Here is a 12,500-nt window from a genome sequence, read left to right on the forward strand (position 1 = left end):
ATTTGCATAAAACTATCAATATTCAAAAGAGCAGTGCAAAAAAACACAGTAATTTATAAACTGTGCATGAAAAAGATTTTCTTTCTCTTCTTCTCTGTTTCTCTTTCACAAGATGTAAGCCATGGAAAAGTGGTAGTTAAAAATAATCAATATAATGTACATTAAGAGAAGTGGAAGGAAAGGGTTCAACCTCCACAAGAACTTTATACAGATGATGGAATGATTAAAATTACTTTCTTTTTCCTATACAAATAAAATGAAATTTGAAAATGTTAAAAATAGTTCTAAAAGAAAAGAATATACAGAGAGGCTTCCCTTATATCATGGGAATATTCTATTTAAAATCTATTAAACAACTTATCAAACAAGAAAGAATTGAACACAGGTAACAAGAATGGATGAATTTACAGTATAAAAAACTGTAATTTCTCCTGAAAGGTAATATGATAATGTCATGCTTTCATGATCACTGGAATTGTATGAAAAAAATAAATAAAAAATTAACAACTTTACAGAGGTAAGGAGGAAGCAGATGAAATTTTAAACAAATACATCTGAATAATTAATTGTTTGATTTATCTCTTAAGAACAAAGTCTTTTATGTAAGATGATATTGAAGAAGTCTTGTAACTATTGTTCAATATACTGCTTAGATAAGATAAGTTCAGATATGTACTAGACTGGGGAACTGCTGATGCTTTCTTCATAAGGAGACAGCTGCAAGGAAAGTTCTTAGTAAAGAGTAAGCCTCTGTACTTAACTTTTGTTAATCTGGAGAAGGCCTTTGATAGAGTTCTATGATCTATAAATTAGGAGTAAATGAATAGTTTTTGAGAGCAGTGCATGTCATCAACAGAGATGTATTTAGCACAGTAAGAGTTGGCAGTGCAAGTTAGTGCCCCTTAAGGCTTGGTTCTTAGACTGCTCCTATGTAGAGAAGTTTAAGATTGCTTGTCCCTGGGGACTCCTATATGCTGATGATGTAGGCTTTAACAGCAGTCACTTGGAAGGATACAAGGAAGAAATAGCCTTTGCAGATAGATTATTCTGGTTGACAGAGAAAAATACACACAAGTACCTTTTAAATGTCTAATGGAAAATCATAGGTATATTCCAAATAAAATACCATGTTCAATAAATAAATATTGGTTTCAAATTTTGGCACAAGGTCAGCAGGTTTGGGGGAGGGGTGAAGTTGATTACATCGATTTCAGTGCTCAACCGGTACTTATTTTATCAATCTCAAGAGGATGAAAGCCAAAGTGAACCTTGGCAGAATTTGAACCCAGAATGATAAGACAAACGAAATGCCACTAAGCATTTTGGCTAGTGCACTAACAATTCTGCCAGCTCACTGCCTTCCAGTAAATAGATATTGATAAGGCTAAAGGAATTCTTTGAAAAACGATACTTTCTTTCATGACTTACATGTAATATCTTCTACAAAAAGCAGTCAGTCCTTGGTATATAATATTTCAAAATGATTTTGTCTTGAATACTAATTTAGTTCCAGTTACAATTAATGGGGTGCTTTATAAGAATATAAATTGACCAAAAACTTACCTAGCATATTATTTGATCAAATCCAAAAGAATGAGAGACTAAACTATCCCAAGTAGTATTTAACTCTTCTGCATTTAAATTGTTCTGTTGAATTTAATCCTTATTTATTAAAATTGTTTTGAATTATCTTATGGCATTTGCATTATCTTATGACTTTGAGATTTCAATGCTATGATTATTTATTTTTTAGAATGATAATGTAGAGTGGGTGTAAGAAACTGGATCTAGCCAGTTTGAACCAAAAAACAGATAGAATATTTGGGCTGGATATAGCCAGTTTGAATACCAAAGAGTTAAACATAGAAGTAAAGTGTTACAACTATATATGACAAGAATTATTTTCGATTTGTCACTCTATTATTTTTGTCAATCCACCAACACCTATCTCAAACAGATTGGCATAGACATGAGGTTATAAAGCTTTCTTTGCAATCATGGTGGCTCGGGTTCAGTCCTAGTGCACGGCACCTTGGACAAGCTCCTGTGAGTGAAGCATGTGTGTTTCTTTGTGTCTGTGTTTGTGAACCCCACCACTGCTTGAGAACCAGTGTGGATTTGTTTGCATCCCAGTAACTTTACAAAATGACATAAAGAAACTGATACAATAGGTACCAGACTTTAAAAAATTAAGTACTGGGATCGACTGTTTGACTATAACTCTTCAAAGTAGTACCCCAGCATGGTTGTAGTCCAATGACTGAAACACATAAAAGATTAAAAGAAAAAGAGAGAGAGTGGTGAATGGAAGCTCTTAGTAATGAAGTTGAAATTGTGACCTGCGTACAGGTAGTTCAATACCATATCCATATAACTATTGCATCTTTATACATATCTAGTTCCTATACTTACACCATCCAGTGAGTAATTATACTTATCTCCTGACAGTTGCCACAATGATAATATGAATATACGTGAATCGTAGATCTGAATTGATTACTGATAAGACAGAAGTAATTACTTCGAGATAGAAGTCGACAAAGTAGAGACTTTGATGTGCCTCTGGCAGTGCTTAACCATTTCAGACCCAGTCTAGTACAATGTATATCAATAAATTCTTTATTTCTGTTATATCAACTGACTTTTCATTTTATTTCGAGGATTTGCCTAAAACTAAATCATCATTTCACACAATACATCTACAGGCCACATTCTTCAAATGGCTTCCTTATCTATATCTGCCTTGAACCATCATCATCTACAACAAACAATACCTTTCTGATATAATGATCGGAAAGTTTTAATTTTCCTAGGAAGAGTAATGTCCATTCAGAATGAGAACTCGGATTTTCACTACTAATATTTTATTGATTCCAGAGTTATGAAAAGCAAAAGTTGGATTGGTAAGATTTGAACTCAGAATGTAAAGAAGCCTCCTTATAAATCAATCTTAAACTAGCATCAGCAACATTTTCTAATTTGGGATCAATATTCTAGATCAGTTATTCAAATCCAGGGCATAATCGTTCTTCTTAATTCTCCCATTGGCTATGTTCATCATTCGGAAATCCTACATGTTTCGGAAAACTAAACAATATACTTGTGTAAGAATTTTCTTTAGCAGTAAGTTGTTACCATTGTCTGTTGTCAATTTCTAGAAGCTGCTGTTATATATTGTCTTCAGTGAGTTTTCTATTATTTGTGACATTTTGCTGTGCCAGAATGTTTCCTATGTCAGTCAAGACATTAATGCTTCTATCAGTTATGATGGCTTTCTTTATGCTGTTACCCAGTCGTCTTCAACACATACATACACAAATTTTTAATGCATATATATATATATATATATATATACATATACAATAGAGTTAGCTATACATTGACATCTATCTATAAGATACACAAAGACAGACAAAATTAAGCATTGTCATGCACACACAGAAACACACACATACATGTAAATTAACTCGTACACATATAATATATTCATCATTTTTATGATTTTCCATCTTGGTACGGGGATGAATGAATCTTACAATTTCTCTCCACTTATAGTCTTCATCATCTGCTAGATACAGCAACAGAGAAAATTCAGTCAACTCTCTCTCTCTCTCTCTCTCTCTCTCTCTCTCTCTCTATATATATATATATATATATATATATATATATAGAGAGAGAGAGAGAGAGAGAGAGAGAGAGAGAAAGAGAGAGAGAACAAGAGACAGAAACAGATAGACAGAGCTGGATAAGTGGGTAAACATGTAGAGATAGATACATATATAAATATAAATATGAATACACATGCACATACATATGGAGAGTGGAGGAGGAGAGAGAAAGAGAAAGAGAGAGAGAGGAGCAGGGACAAAGAAACATGGACAGACACAATAGACAGACATGGAAATATACATACACACATTTGTGTATAAATATCTATGTTTGTGTATGTACCACACACACACACACACACACACACACATGCATACAATTATAAACACTAATACACAGATACACGTATAAATTAAGTCAATAAATATTAGAAACATTTCATGAGGTCAAAAGTGATATTAAAGGAATTATAGTTAATTGAAATTTTCTTTAATTACAGAGAAATGTAGCAATTATCTTGCAAGTTAAAAACAAGAAAAAAACACACAGAAATTCATGATTGGCAATCATCAATAGAATCACAAGAAAATGAAAGGAAAAGGAAAAAAGAAAGAAAAAACAAATAACATCTTCAATAAATGGAATTGAAAATAAATTAGCTACTTACAGGGTGTGCCCGTTTTGAAATAGTTTTGCTGTGTTTCCCTATGGAAGATCCTTCCCAACAGTGATTAGTCTCATATTGTGAGTGTGGCTCTCTTATTAGAGTTGTCGGAAAGTTATCAGTGCAAGTTAACATAGTAATTGGAATATCATATTTAGGAGATATTTCTTCACAAGTATATTCAGACTGTCTCCTTTCATTTAAAATGTCATTATGTGTGCCTACACTCCCAGTAAATCGACTATCCTTTGTGCTTTTCCTTTGGATTATACACATAATGAAAGATACAACAATAGCAACAGAAACTATCACTGCTGCTACTACTATAATAATCATCAAGTTAATATGTATTCTGTTGTCTGACTCTCTGTCTTCAGAGATGTACATTCTGGCTGTTGTATTGCTAACAGTAAGTGTCAAAGACAGTGTAGTTGTTGCTGATAAAACTGGTATGCCGTTGTCTTTGACAGTTAATATCAGATTATATGATCCAGCATCATTTTGGTAAACTGTTCGAGAGAATGACAAAACTCCTGTGTAAGGGTTGACTGTAAATAACTGCTTGTTGTTACCGCCAAGTATTTCATATTTGAGGAAAGCATTCACATGACTGTCTCTGTCGGAGGCTCTTAATGTTGTGATGTCACTCTTACTCTGTGGATGGTAATGGACATCTAAATTGAAAGGGTTAAAACTAGGGAAAGTAAAATAGGGAGCATTATCATTTTTATCCATAACTTCAACAACAACGTTAGCTGTGTTGTTAAGAGAAGGTATTCCATTGTCTTTAGCCATTATTTTAAACCGATAAAGATCTTGCTTTTCACGGTCAAGTGACTGAGTAGTTGAAATAAAACCAAAATCAGATATGGAAAATGGAATATGTCTATTAGAACCTATAAGAGAGTAGGTTAACTGAGATCCAGCAACAAGATCTGGATCAGTAGCATTGACAAAACCTATTGAGAACTTAGGTTCTTCATTTTCATAGACTGAAAACCTGAATGTAGCTTTTGTAAATTGTGGTTGAATATCATTAATATCCATAACTTGGATTGAAAAACTGTGATCTGTTTGTAATGGTGGAAATCCTTTGTCTTCACAAGAAATCGTGAGATCAATATGGCTTTCTGTTTCTCTGTCTAATGATTTTTTTACAACTAATTTGTATTTTTTCTTTCCTAGACTTTGAAGCTGAATTTTATCATGACGAAGATTGCATATAATTTTGCCATTCATTCCAACGTCATTATCTGTGACCTTTACATAAGCTATGAAACTGTTAATTTTCACTCCTTCTGAAATAATGGCAGTGTTTCCTGTAGATTTTGAAATAAAGTTAATATCAATAACAGGAGCACTGTTTTCATTGTTATTTACATGAACAAATACAATAGCTGTTGAAGTCGATGGTGGATTTCCCCCATCAGTAGCTTCCACAAATAATTTATAAGACTTTTTGGATACAAAAGGAACTTTTTTCTTTAAAATTATTTCTCCTGTTTTCTCATTCAAATGAAAATATGATTTTGCAAGATTTGAAGTTTTTGAGCTAAAGTGGTATGTGATTTTGCCATTTTCTCCTGAATCTATATCATTTGCTGATAATATTATAATTGCTTTATTTTGTTCATTTCTGTTACTAATAGAAATATTATAAATATTCTGAGAAAAGATTGGTGAGTTATCATTTTCATCGATCACAGTTATTAGCACATCCAAAACACCAAACTTTGAAGGAGATCCTCCATCTGTTGCAATAATTTGAAGCTTATAATTATCTTTCCTTTCTCTGTCAACTTCTCCTTCCAAAACGATTCCAAGTTTAATTGTTGAATCTGTCTTTTCTGTAATTGATAATGAAAATGTTTTTTCTATATCTTTCTTCAGCTGGTATGTAATTTGTGAGTTAATAAGACTCACATCTCTGTCTTTAGCAGTTGGAACAAATTTTATAGTTCCTTTGCCATCTGTTTCATCAAATTGAATATTGACTTGCTTGACTGGGAACTCAGGTCGTTGATCATTGACATCTTCCACAACAACTTTAATTTCTAATATTTTGACGAAAGATTCTTCATTTCGGACCGCTATATCCACCATTTTGAAGCATTCAGTGTTGAATTTACATAGAACATCAGCATCAACTATTTGAGATGTGTAAAGTTTACCTGTCTTAGAGACATTAAATAACTGTGATCCATTGATAATAGTTTCTTTTAAGTGGCTGAACCAAAGTAGATTGTGCTCTTGTACAGGTATGCGATCAAACAAATGTGTGTCTGCTGCAATGTCACCAACTAATGTACCAGGCATCTTGCCTTCTTCTACATGATAAATGAGGTCTTCACATTGAGAAATCTTCAGGAGAAATGACATTATATAAAGATATATCCACATTTTAGTCAATGAGAAAGTTGATGATGGTAGACAAAGAATCAATTCAAAGAATCTGTAAAATATAATATAAATGACAGGAATTAAAATCTTTAAAAATTTTGACTTTGGTGTCACAGTTCATGAAATTTTGACAACGATGTTTATACTGCATGAAATTTTGACAGTAATGTTACATTTCATGAAATATTGAAGTAATCTTTACATGAATGTCACCATTCCAGCCTATCAAAAATAATGGGCTGAAATGGTTTCAACTTTATTGGTACAAGGCCAGCAGTTTTAGTTGAAAGGGATAGGTGATTACATTGACCCCAATGCTCAACTTGTATTTCCCCAATGCTCAACTTGTATTTCTTTTACTGAGGATGAAAGGCAAATTTGATGTTAGGGGAATTTGAACTTATAGTGTAAGAATCCAGAAGAAATGCATTTAAAGCATTTTGGAAAATGATTCTGCCAACTCACCACCTTCAGCAATTTGTAATAATTTTCTCAAATTTTTTGCATAAGTCCAGCACTTGCAAGAGGATCAATGCCAGAGTTCAACTTGTACTTTTACTGACCTCAAAAGGATGAAATGTAAAGTTGACCTTGGCAGCATTTGAACTCAGAAAGTAACACCAGAAGAAATACCACAAAGTATTTCGTCTGTGGTAACATGGTAATTATGCTGTCACTTCACACCATCTTAAGCCCATTGGTAATTATGAATGGTAATTATGAACTTAATATATATATTTTTTCTTTCTATAATTAAATTATATAATTTTATGCATATATCAAAGAAGAAAGTGTAGAGAAGAGAATGGGACTGTTTCTCCAGGAAAGGGTTTTGAAAAACAGAATGAAAGTGATGTCAGATATTAGCTAAGTAAAGTAAATAATTTAAAGTTTACTTCATTTTCTTTTTTTATTTTTTATGAATTAAGATGTATTGAGACTAGGATCTAAAATTTCATGGAAGGATATTCCTTTTTGATTTAATTACTGACATGTAAATGCACAAGAAATGTTATGAAAATATATTTAAGTAAATAATATTGTTGTTTTAACAAATAAATAGTTGTAATGATCTACTTGATGTATGAATAATGAATCCTGTAAATTATCATTTATTTTACTTGTTAACAAATGAAGTTTACAAAATCACCTTAAATGATATCTTTGCTTCCACTTCCTTTCTAAAAAAAAAAAAAATCAAAGCTAGGGATAAATAATATACTGTTGTTGGGAAGCATTGAGCTAGTTAATCTCTCGCAGACATAGTGAACTGAGATTATAAATGATGAAAGAATATTTGCTATTGAAATGATAGAAATGAATTTACTGAGATATTGTGAGTGGAATTGTAATTTGGAGGATAGAAAAAGGATTTATTAGTTGCTCTAGAGAGCAATTACAATGTGAGAATGTGACCTGTTGTGGAAGAAATTATGTTACTAGATATTAAATTGTATAACATAAATATGTTCAAATATTGGGAGATATTAACTGTTAAAACATAGATACTTTTACTGAACTCAGAAGACACATCACATTAGATGTAATAAAAAATATATATATCTACATACAAAGAAATAAAAATGTAATAAAGGAAAACAAAATGGACACTAGCAAGTAGCATAGATTAGTTATCTCCATCTTGCCTGTCTATATTTCCCTTCTGAGTATAGTGAAACATTAATAGCGAAATGGGATTGAACTGAGATCCAATAATTTGGAAAGCAATAATTTGTTCTGTAGAGCACAATGACATCTTTTATATTCCTTACATATGTTATAGTTTATACTGTTGTCCCTTTTGAATCATAATGTTGGAATATGCCAGGAAAACATTGCTAAAGCCATTAATGGTGTCAATACTATTGTTTGCAATCATGGCAATGACATGAAATTGATTATTTTAGCCGGAACATTCTATTTCAGTCAAATATATTTCATTGTAACCTTTCCCGTTGCCAGATTGCATTTCTATGTTTTTGCTTGCCAATATAATATTGTTTGAAGCCATAAGTGACAGAAATATTTCTTGCAATCTTCTGATATGAAAATTGAAAATTCCCTCTGAGTAGGGTTATTTTCTTTGACTTAAATAGATACATTACAAAAGAGCTTTATAGTCCGGAAGACAAGCGGAATCTATTCATGGAGGAACTGAAGAAAATTTGGTCAGCTCAAGGTTTTTGTGAGTCTTACTAATATTGAAACCGATTAAGGAATTCAAACGGCATATATTCTATTATCAAAGCCAATAATGTAACATCAGAATAGAATGACAACTTGCATGACTACAAAAGCTGTTCTGCCAGGAGCAAAATGGAAATATTTTCCCCATTGTACAACTTATGACTATCAGTTTTGTTTCTCTTATCGACAGCTTTCAGGTGTTCGTAAACATCAACAGAGAAATGGATTTAACTCACTGTGATTCTTTTATGCTTGCTTTTATTATTTTCTCTTTTTTCTTATCATATTTAATATTTTGATTATTTGCTTGCTACAAAAAGAAATTCCTACATCCTTCCCTCCTCTCCTTACCCACACATACACATACTTTTACACACACACACACACACACACACATATACACACTCATGCACACACACACATGCATACACACACACACACACACACACACACACACACACACACACACTCATGCTGATTTGAACTGAAACCTTTTAAAATTTCTGTTTCATATATTAATGATTAATTTTTCATTTTTAAAAGCAATTCCTGCTTTTGGCAAGAATATTTTTTTCACTCTTTATTTATTTATCTATTTATTGTTATTATATTATTATTATTATTATTATTATTATTATTATTACCACTACCACCATCATCATTATTGGTTCTGAAGACTAGTGTCCTTTAATGCAGTTTTCTATTTTTCTATATTTACAGCTTTTCTCTTCACCACCCTGCAGTAAAAATTTATGGATTTCACTAACCATAAAACAAAGCTAGATATCACTCCTAATGTCTTAAGGCATCAACACTATGAGCACTATAAATAATGGTCGGCAGCTTCAACAAATTTAAGAGCATATGCCTTCACCCTTGGAAAGCCAAAATGTCAGTAAGTACCATGTGGTAACAAAATATTTCATTGCCAGTAATGAGTTTCAATAAGTGCAGGTATAGCTTGTAGTTAAGAAGTTTGCTTTACAACCAAGTGTTGGTGAGTTCAATACCACTGCATGGCATATATATTAACAAAATATTTCAATGCTAATAACATGTTTCATTGAGTTCAGGCATGACTGTGTAGTTAAAAAGTTTGCTTTAAAACTAAATGGTTGAGTTCAATCTTGCTGTACAGCACTTGTGTTAATAAAATGTTTCAGCACTGGTAAGAAGTTTTAATGGGTGCAGGCATAACTGTATCATGAAAAGCTTTCATTGTAACTCCATAGATGCAGGTTCTATTCCATAGCATGGCTCTTCTAGTAACTAAGTACTTCAAATATCTATAACAAATTCCAATCAACGCAAGCAAAGCTGTGTGGTTAAGCAGTCCACTTAGCAAACACATGATTTTGATTTCAATCCTACTAAACAACATATTGAATAATTATTTCCTATGATTGCTTCAGGTTGACCTGTACCTTGTGAGTGGAATTTAGTGAAATGAAACAGTATGGAGGTCCATTATATGCTAGATTTAATCCAAGTTCAACTTGGTCCTTGGATGACATTAACAAAGTTCACTATGCTGCAAGCATTTGAGCCTGGTCTCCATTTTAAGGAAAGCTTCTATATCTCCCACCAGTTATGGAGACTCTGAATACAAAAAGGTGGAGGTCAGTGACATTGCCCTTCCTTGATTGACTAAGACATTAAATAAATTAAAAAGAAAAAAATTGTTCCTTCCAACGTTGATGGTAGTTTTGCAATGATTATCAATGTAGGTAGAGAAACTTATGATAAATGTTAATGGTTAACAAAGAGTTTTAGCTGTAGGGATCAATAATGATTTGAAAGCATTGACTAGCAAAAATTCTTCCTTTTAATGACAAAATAAGATCTTATAGAATACATTATTGTATTTTGTTTTGCATTTAAAATCTAAAAAAAGAAAAAAATTAGAACCTTCCCCACACACAGCATTTTTCAAGTATTTTGATGTATATTGAATAATAGGAAAATTTTTTGATGTACATATTCACATAATTAGAAGTATATGCATGCAGATGTGCATGTAAATTTAGTAAAGTAAGTTAAGTGCACAAATGGAATTTTGTACCTTTTTTATATGTTGCAATATATTTTTATACCCATTCATATCTATCTGTCTATATGAATAAATATATGCAGAAAACAAAGCAATATATATAAACTTGTTTTTATGAGATAAAAAATGCAAAAAATGCACAACAAATGATCCTCTTCCCTTTTTTCTCATTAATATTGTTGTTGTTGTTGTTGTTACTATCATCGTCATCATCATGAGATGGTTAGCTGGTACAATCATTAGCACACTGGGCAAAATGCTTAGTGGCATTTCATCCATCTTTTGAGTTCAAATTCTGCCGAGTTCAGCTTAGCCTTTCATACTTTTAAGGCTGATAAAATAAGTACCAGTTGAGCAGTGGAGGTGATGTAATTGACTTATCACCTCCCCACAAATTACTGGCCTTGTGCCGAAAATTGACATCATCATCATCATCATCATTATTATTACTATTATTATTATTACTAGGTTGGCAAGTTACCTAATGGTATTTTTCCCACCTCATTAAACTCTGAGTTCAAATTCTGTCAGGGTCATCTTTGCCTTTCATCCTTCTGGGGTTGACAAAATTGAGCACCAGTAATATTCTGGGGTAAATGATGCTGACTGATTCTCTTTTCATAAAATTGTTGGCCTTGCGCCAAAATTTGAAACAGTTATTAATATTATTATTATTTGTATATGGTAGTGGATTGGCAGAATTGTTAATGCATCAGATAAAATGCAATGCAGTATGTATTGCAGAACTTTATGTTCTGATTTCAAATCCAGCCAAGATCACCATTGTGTTTTTCCTTCGAAGTCAATAGAAATAAAATATATGAGGTTGATATAATTGACTGTCTCTGCCCCTAAATTTCTGGTTTTGCACCTATGTTTGAAATAATATTATTTGCATTAAAGAAGACAGAATAATCAGAACATTTAAATAAAATGCCTTCTGATGTTTAATAACAATCCCTTACACTCAGAAATTGATAAAATAAAGTACCAGCCAGGTATTGGGGTTGGTTTAATCACCTATATCCCTCCCCACAAACATAAGTGGCTTTGTGTCTGTGTTAGAAATGATAAATGTTTGTAATAAATATTAGAGTGAGACAAAATAATTCTCTTTTTTCAAATTTCCTTGCAGCTTAACACTGCACATCCACCATGGTAACCACTTGCAAACTGCTTCCATTAAATACATGCATATTTATAATGGTAAATAAATTCAATAATGCACTGGATTTTGGGGGTCAAATTTTACTTTGTGTAAGTCTGACTGTCTTTTGGTTAAGGCATAGAAGTGTCTGAAAAGAACTGGACCCCAAAACATGTGTTATACAAACCTACAGGTGTGTGAATATGTCCTGAGATCACATGGAACAGTGCCTCTGCTACAGGGTTAAATAAGACCTGTGCTTCAAGTGTAAGTTCAGGAAAGCAGAAGATGAGCAAAGTAAATTTAAGTTAGCTAGTAGAGGGCAGCAGTAAATCACTACTGTAGCTATTCCAAAAAAAAATCATGAATCTTCAGACTTTGGTATGGCACTCTATGATTACAGATGCCTGCAGTTATAGTATAGGAAAAAAATTTTTAGTGAT

The 12,500-nt window shown here is 32.3% G+C and overlaps 1 protein-coding gene across 2 annotated transcripts in view; it reads right to left on the reverse strand.

Annotated features, from left to right (window-relative positions):
• Positions 1-12,500, reverse strand: part of LOC106875855 (protocadherin beta-15) — a 124,531-nt gene that overhangs the window by 104,588 nt on the left and 7,443 nt on the right. For both annotated transcript variants that reach the window (XR_008265552.2, XM_014924152.3), the window contains exon 2: positions 4,277-6,725. Coding sequence is in view for 1 of the 2 variants with exons in the window: in XM_014924152.3 (XP_014779638.2) it covers positions 4,277-6,673 (2,397 nt within the window). In the remaining variant the exon portion in view is untranslated. The remainder of the gene's footprint in view (positions 1-4,276; positions 6,726-12,500) is intronic.

Source organism: Octopus bimaculoides, chromosome 14, assembly GCF_046866305.1.
Source record: "Octopus bimaculoides isolate indiv1 chromosome 14, ASM4686630v1, whole genome shotgun sequence".
NCBI classification, from domain to species: domain Eukaryota; kingdom Metazoa; phylum Mollusca; class Cephalopoda; order Octopoda; family Octopodidae; genus Octopus; species Octopus bimaculoides.